This window comes from Monopterus albus, unplaced genomic scaffold (genome assembly GCF_001952655.1).
Source record: "Monopterus albus unplaced genomic scaffold, M_albus_1.0 scaffold161.1, whole genome shotgun sequence".
In the NCBI taxonomy this organism is placed as follows: domain Eukaryota; kingdom Metazoa; phylum Chordata; class Actinopteri; order Synbranchiformes; family Synbranchidae; genus Monopterus; species Monopterus albus.
Genome location: NW_018128041.1, coordinates 772,013 through 797,166, shown reverse-complemented (window position 1 = coordinate 797,166; position 25,154 = coordinate 772,013). Strand labels below are relative to the sequence as shown.

The 25,154-nt window shown below is 40.8% G+C and overlaps 2 protein-coding genes across 2 annotated transcripts in view; both read right to left on the bottom strand.

Annotated features, from left to right (window-relative positions):
• Positions 1-4,329, bottom strand: part of unc80 (unc-80 homolog (C. elegans)) — a 58,813-nt gene extending 54,484 nt beyond the window's left edge. The window contains 7 exon segments of the mRNA XM_020615285.1: positions 674-816; positions 1,064-1,158; positions 1,431-1,491; positions 1,916-2,256; positions 3,017-3,173; positions 3,515-3,563; positions 4,036-4,329. Coding sequence (XP_020470941.1) covers positions 674-816; positions 1,064-1,158; positions 1,431-1,491; positions 1,916-2,256; positions 3,017-3,173; positions 3,515-3,563; positions 4,036-4,127 — 938 coding nt within the window. The 5' untranslated portion in view covers positions 4,128-4,329.
• Positions 4,330-6,144: 1,815 nt separating this feature from the next.
• The window catches only part of LOC109968777 (microtubule-associated protein 2-like), a 55,900-nt gene continuing 36,890 nt past the window's right edge, over positions 6,145-25,154 (bottom strand). The window contains exons 4-18 of the mRNA XM_020615284.1: positions 23,404-23,579; positions 22,303-22,377; positions 21,173-21,394; positions 17,220-19,955; positions 16,600-16,794; positions 16,254-16,391; positions 15,250-15,305; positions 14,874-14,891; positions 14,226-14,411; positions 14,080-14,113; positions 13,844-13,900; positions 12,598-12,902; positions 8,756-8,837; positions 7,673-7,785; positions 6,145-7,572 (exon numbers count right to left, since the gene is read on the bottom strand). Of these exons, the coding sequence (XP_020470940.1) occupies positions 7,363-7,572; positions 7,673-7,785; positions 8,756-8,837; positions 12,598-12,902; positions 13,844-13,900; positions 14,080-14,113; positions 14,226-14,411; positions 14,874-14,891; positions 15,250-15,305; positions 16,254-16,391; positions 16,600-16,794; positions 17,220-19,955; positions 21,173-21,394; positions 22,303-22,377; positions 23,404-23,542 (4,566 nt within the window). The 5' untranslated portion in view covers positions 23,543-23,579 and the 3' untranslated portion in view covers positions 6,145-7,362. The remainder of the gene's footprint in view (positions 7,573-7,672; positions 7,786-8,755; positions 8,838-12,597; positions 12,903-13,843; positions 13,901-14,079; positions 14,114-14,225; positions 14,412-14,873; positions 14,892-15,249; positions 15,306-16,253; positions 16,392-16,599; positions 16,795-17,219; positions 19,956-21,172; positions 21,395-22,302; positions 22,378-23,403; positions 23,580-25,154) is intronic.

The following is a 25,154-nucleotide window of genomic DNA, read 5'->3' as shown; positions in this document are numbered from 1 at the left end:
AGCTCTTCACAAGCTAGAGGAGCAAGCTGTGCAGTGTATCTGAACAACAGTGTCACAGGGCTAAATGTTTAGCCATCAACAAGATGATGGCACCAGCTCTGTGTCAGCACAGATCACTTATAAGTCACTGCACTTTTGCACTGTTACAACCCACAAATTGCTTCTGTCAATTCTTTCAGCTTTACTATATTGCTGCTCTTGGTTATATATTGGAATTTTTTTTCTATATTCCTTGTATCATGTATAGTAACATTGCTCTCTTCTGCTGCTCGCCATCCTGATAAAATCATTCTGTGGGGGTTTTTCCTGCTATGATTCCAGAGGTAGAATTATCAAAGCTCAGACCCTCATCAATCACAAAAGATCTCTAAATGTAAGAATTATAGGTTGCCAAAACCCCAAAAGGCAAGCTATGTGAAACACCTACAGTAACTAAATATGTCCTGAGCAACATAACAACTCAACATACTGGAGCTATAAGAGAATAGTGGACTAAAATTACCTATGTCTTGGGCATTTACACTATATAGGATACCACCTTCTGCTTAACAGCATGCCTGAATGAGCATGATGCATGAACCTAACTCCCAAAATCAAAAATCAATGATGTGCTCTTGACCAAATGTTTCTTATTTCAATGCTGCTTGGGGGCAAATTGATTAACTGCTCTCACTTTTTCTTGGAAGGGCCTTTGACAAGTGCAGGTTGTTGGGAATGGCCACCTTTTTCAACCGAGTTGCCACGGCGACAGCTCTGCTCTCCCGAGGCGGGGGAGGAGGAATCTGACTGGACGGCTTCACAAACCACCTGGAAGCCCTGTGGGTAGATGGATAAATGCTGTTGGTAATGCAGAGAGACAGACAGCTCCTAATAATTCAAGGCTCTGAGATTGGAGTGAGGTTTCTATCATAACCCTGGCCAACCACGCTGATGCTACCGGATGACCAGTGTTAATGAATATTAGCAGCCAGCCCCAGAGGAAATAAAGGGGAAGAAGCCTCTTACATTCAGTCAACATGGGAAGCAAAATCTGATGAGATCTGAGCTAAAAGTGTTCACTCACCACGGGACCTGGGTTGCCCGATCCACAGGGGCTGCACTGGTTGTTGACTGGGGAGTTCCTCTTTGCTGTTGAAACAGGCGTAGCATATTGTATGTCTTAATTACATGTCAAACACTTAAAAGAAATCTGGGGCAGGCTGTCACTGATGATTCTTTCTGCAGTCCTGACTGCTCACTGGAGACAGTTCCTGTACTCTTTGTCAAGTGTGGAGAGCTGGGGGTAAGGGAGGTGATCGCTGGGGGGCAGCTGCCGGTTATAGGTCTGAAGTGAGGTGAGCAAGTGGTGTGGAGTTCTGCTTTTCAGAACTACAGTAACACACATTCTGCCCCCAATATATATGGATGAGAGGGTGGATTTTTTTTTTCACCTGTCACAACCCCCTGCCATATTACCAAACCACTGGCCAACCGGAAGGTCAGGTCCGACTCCTGATAAAAGAAAAGTGACCTATTTAGAATATCATTTATAGCAGTTTAGTACATTTAACCTTTTCCTCAACTCTTCAATGATCACCTGTCTGAAGCAAGAAATCAACATTTCTGACTTCAGGATTCTTTCAAAGACTGCTGCTATTACAGTACAATTGTTTACACTATACAGCATGGTACTAAGATACAGTATAATATAAAGATTCTATTGTTCAGTTGGGTGCAAAACCTTGAGTACTGTAACCCGACTCTTGTGTCTGTTTGTACAAATATTGTAAATCAGTAGTCAAAGGATCTTGAAGTGTAAAGGTGAGATATGAGGTTCTAGCTTGTGAGCCAGTTGAGATTATAGTTTGGAATTAATTTAAATAAAACTAATGTTTGATATCTTGATATTCTGTTTCAAGTACCATAAGACACAAACCTTTATCCGATGAATAAGTGGAGCAAACAAGAACACAAATAGTTCTATGGTGGCCATGCTCTTGTGGAACAGCTTGGTACGAGCATGCTCATCCTCCTCCAGCAAGGAACTGCTGTGCTGGGGCCCCGACCCATCTAGGGCTGAGCCGGAACAGGAGCCAGGAGCTCCTGGTGAGGAACCCTGATTCCCCACAGGTTGAAGGAAGGCACTGCTGCTGCTGCCCCCAGACCAGCCATGGCTCAGGCTGGGCTCATGGTTGCACTCCTGGGCAGCCTCCAGCAGCATCCAGTGCAGCGTGTGGAGCAGCTTGGTCTCAGCCACACCCAGCTTGTCCTGGTGGCCTTTTGAAGGTAAAAAGTCAGGGGCAATGATGGGTGGATGGGTTTCAGTGCATCACTAGAGGTTTATTATACTTGATAACTTCAGGTTGTTCACTTTAGTTAAAAGGATCCCATGGCTTCTCTAATGTGAATGTGTAGTCCAATTCTGATGACATTGTGACTGACAAGACTTTCACCATGATCCAACAGCAAAAACTAAGAACTATGCAAAGTTAATATCTTAATCAACTGTCAGATAATCAATGAATCATTCATTTTATTTTCAGGATAAAATGCTAAACATTACCCAGGTCCAGCTACTCAAATATGCATATCTTACTATCGTTCAGGCAAAGCAAGACATCAACATGAGCTTTAGGAACATATGTGGGTGCCTTTTCATTTTATTTTGACATTTTACAGACCAAACAATTTATCAATCCTTACAATAATAAATGAAATCATCATTTATCAATAACACTAAACCAAAGCACATTTTTCTAATTATCATTGCTTTCGTAAATGTTAAATTCTATCATATATACTGTACCTCCCTGTGTATGTTGGTGCCAATAAGATCCAGAAGAACACATTTCTTTCAAATAAACATGTTTTCTTAGCATATTAATCCACAACCGTGATGAACAGTAAAGTCAGGACATTCTATGTCTGTTCTGTGACTAAAAGAACATCACTTAATGTTTTGCTGAATAACGATAACCTGGATAACGCTCAAGTCAATGCCTAAAGCTGTAGCAGAGTGTGTCCTACATGTCCTCACCCAGCTTGTTCCTGTTCGACAGCAGGATAGAGGTGCAATGGAGTACATGAGGCAGGGCTGCCTGGACAAGCTCCCAGCGGGAGATGCTCTGGATGGCCTCTGACAAGGCTGGCGACAGCCCGTGGAGCTTGTTCTCCACCAGCACACGCTCAAAGGACTGGGAAGCAGTCAGAGAAAATAAGAGAGACATCAGGCCTGAACTAAGGCCCATTTCTTTGAGCATTTAAATGTCCCTTATGGCCCCAAGCAAGGCAGTGCTTGTGGGAGACAGTGGCTGCTCTGTTTAGACCCAGGGGGATCTGGAGAAGCGCCATTATGGATATGAGTGTCTAAAGGTCTGGCTCATGGGTAATCAGAGGAAACAAGGGGTAAAACTAATTTGCTAAATGTAAAATCAAGAGCCCACTTGATTTGCAGGTGCATTACAGTAAAAACGGATTACTATGGAGGGAGCAATTGTTTCCCCATCAACACACATGGCATTATGAAATGACTTACCACGCAAGATGCTTCATACTGTTTTCCCAACTTTGGACGCAGAAAGGCACTGAAAAACACGGGATTAAAAAATGCTGGTTGTGTTATTAAATCTTCAATGTCAAATTATAGTGTAAATAATAAAACTGTACAAGATATTTGTACAAACCTGGGCGGTTCTTTTACTGTAGTTAATGTACAGATCATTTCTTTTCTTTGACCCACTTTCTATGTACATTTACTACTACCTTACATGTCTATGTACATCATACCAAATCTTCATCCCTCTCCATTCACAGTTATTTAACACGCTGCAAAAACACGCAGTCCACCTTCCAACATCCACTGACACCAGTGAATTGACAGTCACCACTGACACAAGGTTTCCCATTTAAATTATAATAAGGAAATCCATCCAGAGTTTAGAACTGGGTGAAATTATGGCGCCTTTTCGTGTTTGCCACGGTTGCTGTCAAATCCTTGAGCCTCCTTATATTCACCAATGACAAACACCTGTTATCCATGTCCACAGAAGCACTAACCTCGTTTGCCTCCATAGGAAGGTCTGGATGGGGAACGGTATTCCCTTTCCGCACTCCTGCTCGTTATCGTCCAGGCTTTTCCTCTTCACCATTTTGGCCGGACCTGCCTGCCCGCCCGTATGCGACCACCGGGACGCGCGGTGGCTGCTGGCTCTGCCCAGGTGCTTCCTTCACGACATGATTGGGTTCGTCCGGCGTAAAATGGCTGCAAGTGTTGGTCGCCTGCGAGAGAGAGAGAGAAAGAGAGAGGGAGACAGAGAGAGAGAGGGAAAAGGATAGAACAGGAGGGTGGGTGGGGGAGCCAGAGAAGGAGAGCGCTCTGATTTCCGCACCTCCCTCACCGGACAACGACTGTTGATCGGTGTGCTAATTTATCTGCGGCGGAGCTTAAAGACGCAGTGTGCATCTGGGCCAGATGTTTTCCCTGTCAATCCTCTGAGGATTTCAGGAAATGTCACAGAAACACTGTATATGACTAAAGCACAGACTGCTGTGAACACACATTGGATTGCAGGCGGATGATGCAGTCACCCCCCCACTGAATATCAAAAGGTTGTTTAATAACCCTGCTGGACAACCTGTAAGAGAGGATACTGAAAGGATTTCTCTTATTACATGAATGTAGCGGCCACACTATAAAATAGGCCTATAACATTTCAGTACCAAGTATCAAATGTAAAAGTCACCATTTAGCAAAATATTCCTTTCAGCTAGATAAATACACACACTGTACACAGGTGGAATGAGCCACCACTATAAAGAGGTAAGCTACTACAATTCCAGTTACATGTGGACATCTATAGGACTGAAAAATAACATGTTAAACTTATAAAAGTATAAAACATTATAAATTATAGGAACATTATAGTGAAAAATATGAGTGAGCACAAAGAAATGTGCTTTCCCTTAATACACCCATAGTTCAGACCAGCTAACTGTTTTGTACTAAGGAAGGTAAATTAATGGGATACTCTGTAGGAAATAGCATAGTTAAAAATTCTAATAATTAAATACACCATTTCATTTGCAGATAAATATTTATAAAAATGTATTAGTACATCCCCAATTTCATATATATATGCCGTTATGTCAAAAACATGTTCTTTACAATACAAGAAGGGTTAATTGAAAGAGATTCTATACACACCAGCCATACAATTAACATACACTTTCTCTGTATTGAGCTAAAGTATGATGTAAATAAATTAATTGCAATATTTTCCAATAATACATACCAGAAGCTGGAGTGAACCAGTTTTTATTTTCTTTATTTCTGTTGTCATCATCCTCTAGGAGCATTTGTCATCAGTATGTCTCAAACATCATAAAGTATGAACACACATCTACATGGTATTTTAAATACACTTACACAGGCAAAGAGGGGCAAGAATATAGGAAGCACAGAAAAAACACTGGTGGGGTAGCTGACACTGGAGGAGGAAGAGGAGAGGGAGGACAGAGGAGTTTCACAATGATAAGCAGAGAATATGCAAAAAGAGTTTATTCTTTTTTAAAATGAATTCTAAGCGCTGCAAGCTGAGGGTTACTCCCATTCTTTGTCTTTGTCCTTTCTGCTTTCATTTCCTGTAAAGTTACTGGTTCAGTTGCACAAAAGGGCCAAATAGCTGCTCTTTTATAGGGAATGTTTTCATATAAAGCTTCATAATAATAAAGGATTTTGTATTTCCATAAGTGGGGTAAAACTATGGAACAGTTTAAGTGTAGACATAAAAAATAGTAATAGAATTGACGAGTTTAAACATAAATATAAAGGTATGTGTCAATCAAGATATATGCAAGAACAGGTTTAATGATTAATTAGATGGAACATTGTGGGTGTGGTGTATGAATGTTAACACTTTGTAATAATTCTTTAGTATATTACTTGTGTGGTGTAGAAGATAAGTATTTAAGAATGTAATTATGTATGAATGTTAACACTCTGTTATAATTCTTTAGTATATTACTTGTGTGGTGTAGAAGAGAATTATTTACTGCTTGCAAACCAATGATGGTAAGATGATGTCATGGGGTAGGACTGGGTAAATCTGACTTCTTCCTACTCCATTCAAGCATGTACTAGGTATAAGCAAATTGATATTGGATTATGTGTAAAATTATGTGTGTTGTCATATCAACTGGTTTTACATGCTTGAAAGAATAAATCAAATCAAATCAAATAATTTCTGCTTTAACAACTTTTGGGCCTTTTGCCCTTTCAAATACATTGTACAACCCAGTCTTTGCAAAAGAAGACAAGTCACACGAGCACGAGGAGCCTTTTTTGGACCTGACCTTGAAACACAGACATTAGAAAGCAGCCCGGCCATTTATAATAACTCTGAAAAGTTAAAGATTGCTCCAAATAGTTCTAACTTATTTATCATTTATTTGCCATGCCTGCATAACAGCAGTGTTGTAGCCTAATAAATCCACAGAGCTAAAACCAAGGAAAAAAGAGCAGCACATTGGTTTGCAGAAAAGAAATAAAAAATTATATTGGAAAGCCAGTTTTTTAGCACTTGACTCCATTAACGCATTGGTAATCTACACTGAAGTGTCAATAAGCCAGTGCGGCCACAGGGAACATACAAAACTAACAGCGTCCACTATGATGACATATAAAACAAGAAAACAATGAGAAAACAACATGTCCAACAATCCAGCAATGTCCAGCAATATCAAGAAGCAACATTAAAATCCAAACAATGGGAAAAAAAAATCCTGTTATTTGACACTAAATGTCACATTTTAGCCGACATGCTCATCAGCCATTCTTTTGCAGGAACAGTTGCGTACCATGTTTGTATAAGTTAAGTCTCTCACACCGGTGTACCTTTAAGACTAGCATCTAGTATCAGGTTGCTATATCTTCAATTCAGTACCATATAAATTCTGAATGGACATGAATCATGAATTCACCTTGAAGTTATCCCCACAGTGGAGGAATGTGATGCTTTTCATGACAGAAATTACTATACAATCATAAAAGCCACAACGTCTTCTTAGACAAACACATCCAGTCAAACATTAGTATTTAGCCTATCTAAAACAAAACAAAAAGGTCCATGTTCAAGTGAATGAAAAGCAGATAGAGGGACTAGGCATGTCCCTTTCAGGGAGCAAATGAAGCATAATTTTAGAATTCAATTTCTAAAATCCTACTGGAAGGGCTGTAAGGGTAGTCCGTCAACTAGGACTGTAGAACCTGTGTGGGGGTTGGTTTGCAGTGAAGGACTTTGGGAGAACACTGGATGCTTATGAGTGAGTAAGACTGATGGGAAGAAAGTAATGGTGGATCTTTTTGAGGTTCTCCACATAGCCAGCTCATAAGCCTTGCTTGGCCAGGGCAGCAGTGACATCCTGGGCCAGCGTGGAGAGCTGGGGTGACTCCAGAAGGTTGATACTACCGGCCGAGGACAGACGAGGAGAAGTGCCTCCTGTCTCCACCCCGGGAGAGTGAGTGATGATGATTTCTGCCCCATGGTCCACCCGGGCTTTGGCTGTTTCCCGGAAGGTCAGTTTGTGGCTCTCAATCTGACAAAACAAACAAACAAAATGTTTACATCAGGAGTGTCCTTTATTTTTTTTTTTACAAAAACCAGCAGTGACAGAGCCTCTGTGTGCTTCTTCTTACCATAACGTTGCCCCCTCCAGGAGTGTGGCTGGCATTGTCCAGGGAGCCGACCTTGGCATGTGCCTTGTCTTTAAAGTCCAGCTTCACATTCTCAATTCGCACATTGCCTCCCCCTGGGAACAGGGCAGCATGGAGGAGAAGAAAACCATCAAACCTACAGGGCATCACTCACCTACAAGCCAGCATTACTCCTGAGCACCGCTCAGGGCAAAGGATCTGCACACTTCAGTACACTGTCCGCCACACAGCAACCTCTTCCTAACTTGCTTAATACTGTACATATAATATCATATAGGGCTGGGTGTTATGGCCAAAATTATTATTCCTATGTTAATAAAAATATGTCCCTATACTAGCATATCACAGCATGGCAAAAATGTGTAAAATCAAATATAAAATAGATAAACTGGCACTCAAAGCAGTGAACTGCCTCATTGTTGTGTACTGAATGGAGCCAAACTCTTAATATATGCAAAACAAAAACTGTAGCTACAAGTTGTAGCTTGTTAGCAGTCATTAGTTTGGACAACAGAAATGGGCCAAACAGTAATTTAAGATTGTTATATGGGTGTATGTGGACATATTTCTGAAATATCATCCACCCCGATCATATGCATAAACTCTGCAGTCTAGTCAATAATTTTCTGTCGACATCAAAAGCCACAGATAAGACAAAAGATGCCTATGACTTTTTAACCTCTAGTATTACATCTCTTCCATTTCTCATAAGTTTTAATGCTGTGGTCTAAATGCCAAATAAACCAAGTTAAATGAGCTTATAAGGTTGTTTGTACTAATATGTTGCAGGTGAAAACAAGCTTATTTTAATATGTGGCATACATTAGCCTAAGATCAAATTTTCTTTCACTTTCAATTACATCCTTCCATAAGGAGCTCCATGAGCACAATCATATGCATATGAGCAACAAAAACAACATTTGCTGGGAACTAGTGGACCAGTAAAATCAATTACAAGAACAATAACAGTGCCATATGTTCTAGGTTCACTTGTGTATGAAGAAGACTACAGCACAAGTTTTGCTTTATCAAAACCAAAAACATGCACCTCTGGCTGTAGAGTACCTGCTCTATGGTGAATGTTGGACATAGATCCACATTTAGCAGTCACGTGACTCAAGTCCATCTTCTTGGTCTGGATTTGGACCTGCAGAGAGCAGCACAGTGCACACATTAACCTATGCTTACTCGAGAAACACACTGTGAAAAATGCTTTTTTTTTTTTTTTTACAAACATCTTGGAAAGATGGAAGTTAAAGTAACTGACATGAAATGAAGTGAATGCGGAGATGTTTCTGATGGAAAAACAAGAAAGGTTTAGTCAGCCATGAGATGACAACATGAATCTACAGATGATGGCAGATTGAAATGATCAATGCTCGTCCACACAAGAGACAAAGATGCTGATGTTGGTCCCCTGGAGAGAGGTTAATATGAAAGCAAGTGGAATACAGGTACTACAGCAACTTTACTGTCCATGGGTGATATGAATTAGTGCAACTGCGATCACTGTTAAAAAGGTATGGTGAAAACCCTGCATGCTATTAAGGGGTGTTTATGTTAACATTTTAGATATTATATGTTGGGCCCCAGGCAAATATTAAAATGATGGTTTTGGTGCATATGCTTGTGGAAAATGAAGTTTTGGGGCACAAAACAGAGTTAATAAAGATGAAAACACTCCACAAATACAGTTCATAAACACATATGCCTACACTGTGCAGATGTATTAAAACAAGATTTAAGAGTGTTTTTTTATGTTCATGTATGGATGGTTTTTGGCAGCATCACTCACATTTCCCCCGCCTGCTGTGTACTGGATTTTGTCCAGGGAGCCACATTTAGCCTGAACGTGGCTAAAGTCCAGTTTAACACTTGGAATCATGACCTGGGAATGACAGGGTGACTTTTTTACATAAACAAACAGTGCACACCTAGGGCTTTCTAAAACGGGTAGTAAGGGGGAGACCCAACTGGAATAATCCTGTAAAAGTGTCCCAATTATAATTCCACAAAATATCAATATGCAGCACTCACTAACACTAGGGCTTAGCTGATCTAGAGCACAGAACACAACACACAGGTTTTTACTGATGGAGGTTAATTTTTATGCAGGAATGAAGGCGTTTATCAGAGTGAAGAAGCTGCACTTGTAGTGCTGTAATCACTGAGTCTTCAACTTGTCCCTATTTTAAACAGAGTTGTTTTAGCAGCCTGAAGCACATCTGAAAGAGTTTAATTTTTAAGTACTAAAGGGGGGTGGAATCACAATTTAAAAACAAAAAATATTACTAAAGAGGGAAATAGTGTACTTTACTTCTTCTTTGACAAAAAAGGTACCATGTAATGGACTTTGAAAGCAAGCCCTCTTTTACTTGATTAAAACAAGCCAATGGCAGACAAATGGCAGATGGGTGGACAGATGAACACATAAAGGTAGCATGGGAGAGCGCTGCAACAGCCCCAGCTGTAAGGAGAAGGAAGAGAAAGAAAAAGAAAGGCGTACATATATTGCCTCCTTTGGGCATGTGCTTCAGATTATCCTTGGAGCCACACTTTGACTGAACATGACTGAAGTCCAGCTTCTCACTTAAAATCTGAACCTAAAACAAAATTGAATCAAAAAAAAAAAAGCAAGCACTATATGTGCCTAGTTTAATAACGCCAAGTGTATGATGAGTGATCAGTGTGTCTTCAGATACATGTACATTTAATGTGTTTAGATTTGCAGTGCTTTCCTTTGTGCTACTGTACAGAGCTGTGAGAACAGAAATTACTCTGGGAGGGATTTTATCTCCCTTTTGCTCATTTAGTAATGTCAGCTTCCCTTTTAATGCAGTCTTTGCCACTCCACAGGGAGTAGGGGGGAGTAACTACTGCACGAGCAAATACACTTGTGATTGGCCTGACACATGATAAACCGGTATCAAAACAACTGCAGATGAATGTCAGTTAAATAAGTGACATTTTGCTGCTGATCTAAACAAAATGCCACCAAAACACTGATACGACAGCATTTCCATGCACAAACAATGCTTTTCTATAAGTGAAAGCAAATGTAACCACACAGGAAAATTGTGTTATCTATGTTAAAATAAAATGATATTTAGAGATTAATTAATTTTAGGTATGACATAAAATGCCATGTTAACATATAAAATCTATTTATTTACATATTCATTTAAAAGATTCAAACATCAGCTCTTTAGTATGACATTAGAGGATGCACATTGATCGCACCGGTATTCTACAAAGTCTGCTGTGCTGCTCCTCCAAGCCGTGTGTCACCCAGCTTCATTAAAAATTTCTGCCCCATGTCACATTTCTCCTCAAAGAGGAAGGAAGAGCTGGCAATAGGACAATGAACTGCCTCCTCCTTCGTATTTCACAGGGGTTAATGAAAAGTCTCACTTCTGTAATACTCAAGGAACATTAACATTGTCTGTTGCCTTGGTTATGTGATTAAAAATTCACAGGCTATTAGTCAACCACACATCTGTTACACCCCGACGACAAATAGGAAAGGGCTTTGTCTCCTTGGTGAACATGTTACCCATGCATTCTTTAATTTTAATCTAGCGTATAACAGTGCATTAATCATTATTAATAGAGGAAAACAACATGTCTTGAACAGGAAAAAGCTAAGTTGAAGGCCCTTTTCTTTCCTTTCATGTAAGGCTGAGGTAACATTATTCATTGATGATTCTGGCGAACTTGAGCATCTGAATCAGTTAAAACTAGGCCACCTTTATCAAGTGATCCTCTTTGGTTCAAGAGAGACAGATCACTAAATTAGGCTCCTGCTGGGGTTCTAGCAAGTGACTGTTCTGTTTGAAAAAGTGAAGTGAGGTGTTTGAAGTGCAACTTCTTAAAAAGTAATTCCACACCCTTACAATTATTAATAGTCACTGCTGCAAGGCAATGACGAAAGCCACTCCCCAGGGGAAATGATTCTGCAGGTTGACCGCTCCTTGAAGGCAGTGCAGGGATTCTTAGGAGGATAGTTGTTTTAAATGTCATTATTTTAGCAATGACAACACATGATGCTTGTGGTACAGCTGTAGCTTTTTCAATAAGGAGAAAATTGGGAAAAGGTAGGGAGAAAAGAAGACAGAGGGAAAGTCAGGAGAAGAGGCCAAAGGCAGCGGATGATGTTTCATCCAGAGTGACGGAGATGAACACGGACAGGGAAGGCCAGAGAACAGTCAGAGGAAGCAGACACACAGTGATGGTACGACAGGGGTTCAGAGGCCAGTCAGATGGAGTGAGGATGGCAAGAGAGATATCTGAGCATTTCACAACATTTCTCCAACTCAAAGAAGGAAAGAGAAAACATATGTAATAGATAATAATATATGATTTGCAGTGGAGTCACAAATCCACTAGAAACAATATCCAGTGCCAACAACTTATCAGAGATTTAAAAATGTCTTCAAGGTTTAAGATACATACTGTAAGTCACTAATCCTTCCTGTTTTGTTATGTAGTGGTCCTTTTGTCTCCTCATGTGTATATCTTTTTATCTTTTAACAGCACACTGTACTGTATTTTGTGTGTATGCATGTGTTTTTTAAATGTTCACGTTGTAGAACTACAATAAACCAAGGTTTAAAGTGCAAATATTTAGTCTGAGAAATAATATATTTTATTAGAAGTTCATTCTAAAATTATGGCAAATTGTTGCTTGATTAGTGGTAAATAGTAAAGTTCATAATAAACTTACTATGCAGTCTTTTTAGTCTTTTTTAAGTAGGACATAACTTAGACCTTTCCTACCCCATGTGATAGAAAAAGGTAACTGCTGAAATTTGAATTTCATTTTCAAGGTTTTTAGGACTTCATTACACCAAAATCATGAAACAGATGTTAGTAAAAAACTAATCAAATTATGATGTCAGTCCTGTTACCTGTCCACCTTTTGGCTGATGCTTGATGTTGGAGGTGGACCCAATCTTGGACTTTACATTCTTCAAGTCAGGCAGGGGCTGATTGACAACCTTCAGCTGCCGCTGGACAGAGGATGGAGACTTGGGCGGGGTTCGGATCACCGCCACCTTCTTCTCCTGGAGGACGCTGAAGGACTTAGGTGTGTGGCTTCCAGGTGTCCGTGAGCCGGGTGTGCGGCAGGAGTAGCTTGGGGGTGTGCCGGGTGTAATGGCGCCAGGGGTGGAGGCACCACTACGGACTGATCGGGAACGTGCAGAGTCTGTACCTAGGAGGCAGGAGAGGTTGTATTATGATAAGAAGAGGAAGATAGAAGGAAGAATAAGAAAAACTAATCCTGGAAGGTAGGAGAAAAGAAAAAGAGAGAGAACATCACCTCAAAGAGGAAAGAAGGAGAAGAAATATGAAAAACAGAGGCAGATACAAAAGACAATAGATGAACTGGTGTGTGTGTGTGAGAGATCCTTCATCTGGTTATGATGATGATGATGATAAGGAAACATAAGACTCATGGGGCTGTGAGCACTGCACTGTTGGTGTCAAATGGGCTCAATTTGCACAAAACAAACAGCCCAGGTCAAACAAACATGCCTCACAAGACCTGTGAAAGCAAACATATGCAACCGAACTCATTTCACGCCAACAGCTTGTTGCTGGGTTACTGGTACAGGACCAACAGGATTTTAGCTGACAACATCCTGGATAAGAACAGGAAGCAGCAACCTGTTGTTATGGACCCTACTCATTCCCCTAATAAGGTAACTGCAGGTTTGACAAAGTGAACACACTGTAAAAATGTTTTAATTCAATTTGTATTAAAGTAGGACACATTCAGGGACAAAATAAATAAGCTTACAAATTCACCTTCTTTCTTACTGGACAAAGTCTGTTAACTGAAAATAGAAAATGGAGACAGACTCTGCAAGTCAGGCCTGTTTTGCAATTTGTGTGTTAAGAGGGGAATCCAGTGTGAGAAGACTTAAATTATAAATCATTTTATTTTAAGATTTTCTGAAAACTGCAGACACCCTTTAGAAAAATGTGTGAGCAAGATGAATGATTTAATCATCTGACAGTGGATGATGCTCACTTGTATACAAAATAGAATTATTAATTAACAAAATAATACAAAATAAAAATGCTATGTACTAACAACTAGATGTCACATGTTGATGAGGAGGGTCTACCAGGAGCTACAGGGTGGTCTACCTGCCATACTAGGGGCTCTTCCAGACCTGCTGTCCGCTCTGGACTCGGTACGGATCACTTTGAGAGAGGGGAGAGGTTAAGGCAAATGCAGGTGAAAGGAAATAGGGGCAGAGAGGAGCAGGGCAGGGTGTGGAGCACAGCGTGAGTTAAAATTAATAAAATGATCAAACGTTAGGAGAGTTAATAAAGTTAGTAAAGAGGAAATCTGCTGTGCAGGAAGGTTCTATATTGTATACACAGTATATTCTCTGGGCTGCGGTATGCTTTCTCCTGAGTTAACACACACACACACACACACACACACACACACCAAAGAGTCAATAACCGGGCTTCATCAAATGCTTGTAGCTACCTATCAACCCCTGCTCTCCTTTCACTTTACCTTCTCTGCCCATTTGTTTGGCAGAGGGGATGAGCGGGAGCATGCTGAGGAGGGGCGGGCCGTGCTGAGCTCTGCCTCCACCAAGGGGCTCCATTTAAGGCTACAGGCAGAGCCGGGGCGGGGGGGCTGTTGATCTGACCCCCGACGCTGCACTGCCATCTTTAACAGAACAGCCCTCATGGGGCTCTGGACCGTAGCCATGACATGAACGAGGAAGGCATGCAGGATAGATGGAAGTGCAGGCAGAGGTGCCAAACAGAGAAATGAAGAGGGATGGGATGGAGCTGAGATAAAATATGGTTCAGGCAGAACCACACTACGTTAATAGCACAAACTTCATGCTACTTTGGTGAACAACAAATACTGGATGAGTCATGCTGTTGATTATGTGATTTTCTTTTAAGAATGGAAAACTTGGACCTTTTGGAGGACAGAAATTTCTGTATTTTAAAGGATATAAAACAACAAAGGCAAGGAGTAAGGAGCTGACTATAAAAAAGAAAAGGTTTTGAGGTGAAATGTTGGGGTTACTCTGTATGAAACATAATTTGGTTGAGCCCCTATACTGCATATACTAAGCAGTTTATTTTATTGTAAAATGTACACCTATAAGTACATTTCTACTCTAATTCGATTTTCTTTACTCACAAATGTTCTCTGTTGACACTGGTAGAGACAGGGATAGAGGCAGGCATGCAAGACAAAATGAATATGTACACAGAAAAATAAAAAGCCGCAAATGCAAACATGCAGAAAAGAAGAAAGGAAGAAAATACCAAGCTTGTCATGTAATCAACAGGCCCCATGATGCAATGCAGAGTGTGGTGTGGTCAAACATACTGAGAGACAAACACGACACCTGTTTGCAACAACACAGTACTCCTTAAAATGATGGAATGTCAGTGAACTTGACCTGTGTACTGCAAAGACAACTCAATGCCCTGTCATCAACTTGTGTCTTTTATTTTAATTTTTATTTATATACCAACCTAAAATTCTATACTGAAAGATGAAGATGACTTACAGTGGTCCTCTCCCTGGACTGGTGGGCCACACTGAGGGGCTGATGGCTTTCTAAACCTGAAAAAAAAAAAAGAGTCCTGTTGTAATGATTAGCATAAACCTGCAGGGGGAGACATTTGCGAGTTGAACATGAAAGCTGACAGCTCCAAAAAAAAAAAAAAAAAAAAACCCATGTACACACAATCCTATACAGTATGACTCTGAATTACCAGTCCAAATGTTAACTTCTGACATGAGCAAAGGGCATTTTCTGGGGTTTTGACAACAGGCACGTGACACAGATCAAATACTGATACCTCATAAAACTCAGAATAACACTTTTGTCAGTCTTGATTTGTGTTCATAGATTTTTTTCCAACCAAGTGACCAAATAATTTTGAAGCCATTTCCAAATCACATAGAAAAGTGAGACACAAAACCCAAAATAGCTGTTCCTCATAAAAAAAGTACATGTCATTAAAAACAACTCACAAGCAGCAGCAGCAGCAGCTAGCAGAAATACACATGGATATGAAGCCAAACAGCTGAAAATAAACACTTTTAACTAGGAGAAAATGAAAAAGTGTCATCAAATGGAAAAAAACACAACATATGTGGTGATTTGGTGATATGGGTCAGCAGCACACAATGTTTGCCAGCTACATTGCACCTACTAAATTTCTGAGCCATCAATAGAGAGAGCCAACATTTTTATTAGCTGTTAGCCAAATATAACTAGATTAAATGTGTTCGATGTGTCGATGGCCTCACAATGATATGTTAATAAAGTATTCAGCACTTAATGGTGAATGGGTATTAGAACTGCTATCCCAACTAATTTGCAGTTTTTGTTTTCTTCTATATGTGTTGAGTTAGATCCACAGGCCTTAGTCTAAATGTCACAATACTTTTGAGGGACTTTTTAATAATTGGAAATATTGGTACTTTAGTCTTGTACTGCATATATACTCAGTTCGGTTGCACTCTCTCTACCCACAGCACTGATTCCTGGTGAAAAGTGTTCACCTGTGGCCTTGCGTCTAGCAGAGCCGTGAAGCAGAGCAGACCTAGGATGTCTGGCCGCCGCTTTGGCTATGATCTTTCGATTTGGAGAACGAGTTTGGAGGGCTGACACCTTATTCTGGTCAGCCCTCCTCATGCCTACTAGCAAAGAGGAGAGACAAAATTATACCATCATGCAAACCTCAATTAAATATACAACAGAGGCAAATCTATGTTTAACATCAAGTCATAAAAGTGACACTACATGTGAGTTTGCTAAATACAAATGTACTGTACAGTGCATTGATAAAAAATCAACTACATAATTTGTTTTAAGCTAAACAACAGCTCTTGAATACAGAACTGAAACCTTTTTTCTTCTTCATTGTCTCTGTAGGGTGGTGGCTGGGTACTTTGCGAGACACTTTACTCTCAGTGATGCCAGGGTGGCCCCTTCCCCTGCAGAGAGCCCGTTTAGCGGGTCTGTCCACCACCACAGGTGTACTGGTAGGACTCTGGATGTGAGGAAGGACTTCGATTTGCTCAGTCATGATACTTTTGTCATCTGCAGTGGAGAAGGATCAGAAGAGGACTAATTCTCCACACTCCTAGCTACAACATAGCTTAATACACAAGACATTTATTTAGCTTTGAAGTTAGAGACACTCATTCCTCTGAGAGACTTTTAAATTTTACTAGCCAACATTTTAACAATAATTAATGTTGCCATATCTGTATGGGTGATGCTTTGAGTTCAATGAGTAGCATGTATTTTGTCTTGGTATTTATGTAAACTGATGTAAACTGTTCATGGTGCTCTCTTGAAAAAGAGCTTTATCTCAACATGACTCCCTGATTAATTTATCAGTTAAGTTTAACTAATTAAATGACTAACAAACTTTCTGGTGCTAGCTAGTTTTTGATCTTTAAAAAAAGCTACATTAGTATACATTAGATGCCTTAAACAATTATTCTGTAAGCTCAGTGTACCTTGTGAGTCCATCCAGCCACTGTCTGTATCTAGGATGGAGACGTCCATGGTGGTCTCATCGTTAGCTGACCGACTGGTCTGGCAGAGCATATCAGAGACCTCTTCCACGTCCTGAACAACCACATCCTGAACAACCTCAGTGTATTTATCCTCTGTCCTCTCCTCCCCCTCATCCTTTTCTTCCATTGCTTTCTCTTCTTTTTCTTCATGTACCTTACCAGAACCCTCTTCCCCCTCTCCTATTTGGTCTTTCTTTACACCCTCACACCCCTCTTTCTTTCCTTCTGTTCGGTTTATTTGTGGGTTTTCTGTTAATTTATCATCTACCATCCCTTCATCTCTGCCTCCTTCCTCTGTTGGCTGTGATAGGTCATTGTCAGAGCAGGGAGACAAGTGTGAACTGTCTGTTTCAGGCTCCCCATTGTCACTGTATAGGGCACTATGACTCCATTCCTCTGCTCCAGACTTGGGATCTTCTTCTAACATCTGATCACCTATCATCAGCCTCACCTCCTCTTTTTTTTGCTCTTCCTTTCCAACTTCAGCTTGATCTGTCTTGGAGAAAAAAAGCTCCTCAGCTTTCTCCATGATCTCTTGAGGCTCTTCAGCAAACTCAATATCATCCTCATCTTCTGCTTCTTCCTCTATTTGTGCTTGAGGTATGATGATTACTGGGGAGGATATTTGTGGCTTTGGTGACCCTTTTTCCAGTGTCACCTCCTGTAACTGAATCTGATCATCTTTCTCATCAGTGGGCCTTTCAGTGTTGAAATCTTGAACAGCTTTTGAGGTCTCATGCTTTTCTTGTCCTTCTATTTTTGCATGTATCCCATACTCACTTTCAATCTTCTTGTCATCTTTTTCTGTGCTCTGAGACTGAGATGATGCTGAATCTATGTCTATATCTGGCATTTCTAGTTTTTCACATACTTTTTCTGATACTTTCTCTTCAGGCACTGACATTTCTTTGTCTAACTCTGACTGTGTATTATTAATCCTCTCAGACTTTGGATCATTCTCTGTTTTGAGTGCTAGTAAGATATCTTTCCCAACATTCTCTCCAATGTTTTGGCTTTCTGAAAGTGTATTATTCAGGGACTTGGGGCTAGTAGGAGTCAGGGGAGCTTGGCTTCCAGTTTCTGTAGGAATGAAAGTAAAGGAACTGTCTGGTGGGATGGGAGAAGCCTCTCTGGATGGGTCTTTTTCAATTTCTACCTCAGGGATTGCATGAATCTTTATCTCACCCGGCAGGCCACTCAGCCTGTCCTTTGAAGAAGTCATTGGGATTCTCAGGCGATCAGGTTTTACTCCACTTGTGACAGCTTTTTCAAGAATCAGAGTACTCTTTACTGGAGGATCTTTCCTCTCAGTAACTGTTTTTTGACTTATCTCAGGTTCAATTCCTTTGTGATCTGGTTCTTGTATCCCCTTTTGAATGCATTCAGCTTCAGTGGCACCATGCTCTTCCTCTACTTCACCCTCCATGGAAGGGAAGTGCTGGTGTGGAGAATCCCCAGGACTGGGTACATCAGCAGGAGAAGGCATGGGCCCTGAGTACTCATTAAAGACACAGTATCCCAGTTCTTCCAGCTGGTTTTCCCTACCCACCACTCTCGTGGTCTGATCTCTCAAGGTGAGCTTGGACAAAGAACTTCCCACCAGAGCTGATACATCAGCGGGCACTGACTTTCGCCTCATGTGATCAACTTCTCTTCTCTCTAGTGAGGGAAGAGGCAGCGCTCCAGCCAGGTCCAACATCTCAGAGAAGCTGCTTGATTGTTCAAAAGGTCGAGGTGTTTCTGCTTTTGTGTGGATATCTTCAGGTGAATCGGTGGAATCTAGTGTGGGTTTATGGCTTTCCTCAGATGGTGTTGAAGGGGAAATCTCAGAGTCATCAAAACTTCCACTGATTGGACACAAAGCTTTTGAGAAGGTCCTTGAGTTTTTTTCATTCACTGCCTGTCCCTCTGAGGACTCAACAGTAATGTTCAAGGAGAAGCTTTGCTCTTCTAAAGACACCGTACTAGGGGATATCTTGCCTTTCTTCTCCTGGTCTTCCTCTAGGTTCTTCATAAAGCGTCCAGTTTCCCCACTTAACTTTGTCTCTGCGGCCGTGCTGAGTTCATAATAGCTTTGAGATGGTGTTGACTCCTCTCTTTGGAGTTTTGAGGATGTCTCAAAGTAACTTTCTACCCCTGGCTCATGCCCTAAAAAAATATCTGATGCTTGCTTCAACTCTGTAGCAGGTTCTGTTTCTTGTTTTGGATCAACTTCTGGAATACCAGTGAATGGCATGTCATGCAATCTAATGTCGCTGCCACATTCTTGGCCCTTGTTAGTTATTACTTCAATTGTCCCCACTTTTTCCTTGAATTCTTCCACAGGGGCTCCTGATTTGCTTGGTGAGACAATTCCATGTCTGTCTTCTGTCATAGGTTTCGAGGACTCTTCTGCCGGTGAATGCTGTTTTGCCTCTTTTGGTTTGGACTCTACAAGCAGGTGGCTCTCAGTGGCCTCTTCCTTTCTGTTTTCATTACCCTGCTCTATTATGGCGTTGTCAGAGAGATCTTTCTCTTTCAGAGAAGGAGGGGGAGGTTCAGTCAAGGCGAGTTCTGCTCCTTCAGATGTTGCTCTTTCAACAACCACCTGCTCCCCATGTGGTGACACCACCTGAGGTTCATCTTCTTTTATAGCAGACTCAGAGGGTGCCTTACTGATACGTTCTTCTGGCTGGGCTGTGAGTTTGAAGGATACTGTACAACCTTTGTGCTGAGTCATATTAGCTAATGGCTTTGCTTGCAGCATCCACAAAAGCTAGCCAATACAGTCAAGCCAAGGCCCTCTGCACATAGATACAGTAGCTCTCCATCAAGCAAAACACACACAGTGCATTTTGTGGCAGGCCACAACAGCACGTAGGGGAGGGGTCACAGCACCTAAGATAGCGTGAGGAACTGGAATGAAGGAATGAGTTGCATGATATTAGATGACAAGAAACAAATGTACACAAATATTTTGAATTCCTATTGTAATATAAGAGGATTGATCATAATTATATCATTAAAACAGATACTTTTATTTGATGCGATTATCTGTTTTTAGTACCATTACAGTTGTTAGTGCAAGTACAGGAAGGCTGTGGATGTGAATTAATCTTTATATGCATACTGTGTGAGTAAAAATGTAGAAGGTAAATTTAAAAGCTGCATATTCTTGATCCAATTAGCCTTAAAGATAGAGATGCCGATACTGTCTTGGTTCAGTGAGGGTGGATTGTAATGTCCAAAAGTGTGACTTTAATAACAATAGGAAAACAGGATTATCCTTGATATGAAATGAAAACAACACTGAAAAACGCAAAAAAAGAAGATAAAACAGACTTAAAATATATTCTAGACTGATTCAAGAAGCACCCATACAGGTGGGTGTACTCAGGAACACTTGCACACAATGTTCCAGCAAAACCCACATAAAAATATAAAGACAACTAACTCTAGCAGCACTCAAGTCTACAATGCTTGACAGTTGAGACAGTGATTTTTGCATTTGCAATGTAGCTGGCAATACAAAAGTGCAGAAATGATCAACTACAATATAGTAGTGAGAGAATGATGTCTGAGAGAGAGTATGAGAGAAAGAGAGTCAAAGTTTTCTAATGTCGCCCCACTAAAAAGCAAATGGTTATGTTTTGCACAAAAAAGCACAAAGCCAAAATGTTATGTCACATCATGTTGCCTCTTCACGGACTGAAGCAGAAGCTTAAGGATTTAAAAGCAACAAAGCTGCAGGAGGTTTGGCAGCAAAGCCTGAGTTGCATCACAATTCATAAATCAAGAGTGGATAGTCTTTGTGCCCACAGAGCACAAGAGGATCATGCAAGATGGACAGACACACATTCACTCTGTGCCCTCATACAAACTGTACACACACAACCCCATAAAACCACACACACCTTTTTGTGATGGGCTGTGCTCCCCTTGATGACTTCCTCCATTAAGGACCTCAGGTGTCTGGGCTCGCTGGAAGCCCAAAGCCTGGGGCTCTGTTAAATAATCTGTCTGCTCTAAGGGCAAATGTCCTGGCTGCTCATATGCCACTTCCTCCTGGTAAATGCTGCGCTCCTCTGGAGCCTCCTTCTCTTCCTGCTGTTGACTGACAACCTCTACTTTATCTTCTTTGAGGGAAAGGAGACGTGAATGACGGATGAAGGACAACAAAACTAGGGTTAATGGGTTACAAGACACTTTTAGCTCTGATAGTGATGCATGGGATGCAATCAGCACACCTTATTGCCTTGTCTTGATAGATAATCTTTAAAGTAACATCAATTTTAAAAAAATATTTAAAAAATAGTTCTACATCTGCATATGAACATATTTGAACCCTAAATAATCTCCTAATGCATATGCAACTAGCTTGTCTTTTTCAAAATATATCCAATTTTAATAGAACATAAATTAAAAGCATGAAAAAAATCCCTTAAGATTTTTTCTGTATCTTTTCAATAAATAAATCCAAATCATGCAATTGAACTATGATTCTACATTTTGGTAATTGCATGCCACATGAAAAAGGAAATCATAAGAACAGCTCTCTGTGAGTAAAGAGCTTAAAGCCAAACAGTGATTTTCTCTTGGAGAAAATCAAGACACAAAATTAGCAAAAGAATAACAAAGATGTTGAGAAGGGAAAGAAGACTAATGAGATGATGGGCTCCTGTGGCAGCTTATGTACTACGGCCTGAAGGGAGGAAGGATGTTTGTGTCATCTAGCTCTTGTATCCAGGGTAACATACTGGTATGTATTAGAAAACTAATATTGAACAAATATTGGTCAAATAAACCAAAGTGTGCACAGGGCAGTGTGGCACATGCTGCAGACTCCTTAAATGTGATATGACAGTCAGCTGACATGCAAAGCAACAGAAAATCCTGAGATTAAACACTAAGGGACCTGAAGAAAGAAATCCTGTCAACAATGTGTTTGGTGTCTTCTTTAAGAGATATTTTTGTCGGTCTCACCACCATTCACACCCTTATACTGAATGTGGTCTGGAGATTTTATAAGTGTGTGTAGGTGTACCTTGTGCCACGGGCCCAATCTGCTCAGCGGATGGAGAAGGGGGAGGGGAGGGAGGCAAATTGGCTGAGTCATCCACTGCGAAGGGAGAGAGGGAGAGAGAGAGAAAGACAGACAGACAGACAGACACACCGGGAAGACAAGACATGGATGGGAGGAGGAAAATGGAAAAACTAATAACTCTGCTGACCTTAACTTCGGAAGTGGCCCCGAGTTGAATCTAGAAAAATGATGGCTGTGTGTGTTTGATGAGTTGTGGTTGCAGGGCGAATCCCATCCTCCGCTGGGATTTGATATGTTGAACTGTTTGTTTATTCTCCAGTTCAGATGAATACAGACAGCACACCAACTTACTGTAGGTGTAAACATTGTCAAAAAACCCCAGGTATTCTAAAACTGAGTCAGTTACAGTAACTAAATAGTCAGATTTAACAATAAAAAAATCAAAATAAATTAATAATCATATTATTTAGATTTTATCTACTACAAAAAAGGAAGAAAGACAGGTCTCTCTAGATGTACATATAAAGTTAGTCGCTAAATAAGCAGCTTAATTCACTTCACCATTGCATCTTTCCTTTTTCCCCATTCATTTCTCCTTTGACTTCATTTTATTTTCTTCTCAATATACTCGGTTTTTCTTCTGCTCCACTACTCTTTTCACACTCTACCAATTTCTCATTCTCTTTTCTTTAAGCTCAGACTGATCACTTTGCAGACACATTAATCTGAATATTGGTATTTTGCTGTAAAACATCCTCCAGCTTTAGTTTATTAGTAAGATTTTGTAAATTTTAGCCAACGACATTATTGTAATTTTGCTTGGAGATTTTCTGATCTGAATCCAACATATTGCAATGTGCAAAACACTTAAGACACTGCTACAGCAAACTGATGTTCAGTAGTTATTCAAAGGTGAAAAGCCTTGACCTGTTCAAGTGGGTTTTGGAGTCTGACTGTGCTTGTCTGGCACTGTGGAACCAATCACATTTACCCCCAGTAATTTGGCAGTGTGTTTAGGCAGTCCAATCTATGTTTCTGACCTCGTGCTACATGGACATACTTCCAAACACACTGACAAGCACACCATGTCCATGTTTCTACCTGTTGTCCCAGGATGTGCAGCTGCCCCACCATGGTATCCATTCTCCCTGTAGCCAGAGCTGTAGGCGGTGTAGCCGTTCTCACCATTCTCTTGACCGTGGGAAGCCCAGTGGTCATCTGGCTGCTGACTGTCTGCCATGCCTGCCTGCTGGGAACCTGGGAAGGGGATGGGTCACCTGTTGGAGAAGGTGAAAAGAAGAGGAGATATGTATGAGATATCAAAAACCAGAGGCTGAAGAGGAAAGAGAACAGCAATTGAGATGAAAGATAAAAGGAGAGATAAATCAAAGTCCTCCGAGGGACCTCAAAGAGGTTAACTGTGAAGTTTACAGATCAGCCACCAGAGGGAGTAGGGTGCCACCCTGATCCTCTACCAGCTCACTCAGCTGGTCTTTGTCTCAGAATCTGTATTCTGAGACAGGAGGGACAGACTGACCAAATATCTATATCTAACTGATCATATTTCATTGTTTTACACTTTTATAGTGCATATGACTCTGACACACAGGCAGTGCTTGTGTTTTTTAAGCTAAGCAAGAGGATGGAATCACCACCTGCCAGGGTTTGAGAATCAGTACACAAAATTCAACAATGAACAATTTAGGAAAATGCATTTGAAATAAAATTTTATTCCCAAATATGTGATACCCCAAAGACAAAGCTGTTACACTTGTCCTGCAGCAGGCAGCTTATAAGATGCTTTTAAAAAAAGGTATGTGAACACACCCTTCATATCCCCTCACTCCCGATAAGGAGGCTGTTACCGTGGCAACTAGAACAGGTATTAAGGTAGTACGGGGTTCCAGCAGATGGGTTCAACCAGTTTGTCCCATTCAAACTAAAACTGCTCCACACACACACAAACACCTATTAGTTTCTAGTGCCCACATTATATTGCGCCAACCTCTTAATTTCAGTAACAAAAGGTTTGTCCCCAACAAGTATGTAATGTTAAGTTATCTACATTCTCATCATACATGCACCCTCATAAAAGCAGCCCTTTTCCTTTTAGAGGAAACACATAATGTTGCTTTTTAAACAAGATTAGCAGCGGGCCCTTCCTTGCCTGTCAGCCTAGCTAAATTGCATCATCATCAAGCGGCTGCAATGAATTTCATCATAACAAATCATGACTGAGACTCCTTTCTTTTTCCTCCCTTCATATCATTTCTCATCTTCCTTTCTTCTAATCCATTCAGCATTTCCACTCTTCATGCTAAGCTAAGCTAACTAATAGCTGGCTCTATTTACAAACTTTGTGAACAGATGTGAGTGGTTTAAATCCTCACATCTGTCTCTGACTTCCTGTTTCTTTCAACCTATTCCTCTCTCTGTCTCCCTGCTCTCCTTCCCTGCAGTGCTGCTTGATGACAGGGATCGGGGCTTTTGTCTGCTGCAGTGGGAATAAGTGAGGGTCAGAGGAAAGAAGAAAAAAAGACAAAGAGAAGAAGCAAGAGGAAAAGGAGGAGAAAGACATCCTGATATTCTTTGATGCTGGGCCAAACTGTCTGAGACTTAAATTCTCAGCACTGGGTGCTCAGGCAGAGGAGAGTCAACTCAGCTGTTGCTGAGGAAGAAAAGTGGTGCACTGACAATCAGGCTGTACTGATGGTGGTTTAGACCTGCACTGACCTGCTTTCAGCTGCTGTTTTGGCAACATTATACCACACCTGGCATTCATACATTGCCACTAATTTGTCATTATACTGACAAATGTTTCTACTATTTTGTCTACCCCATTTAGGGTTTAA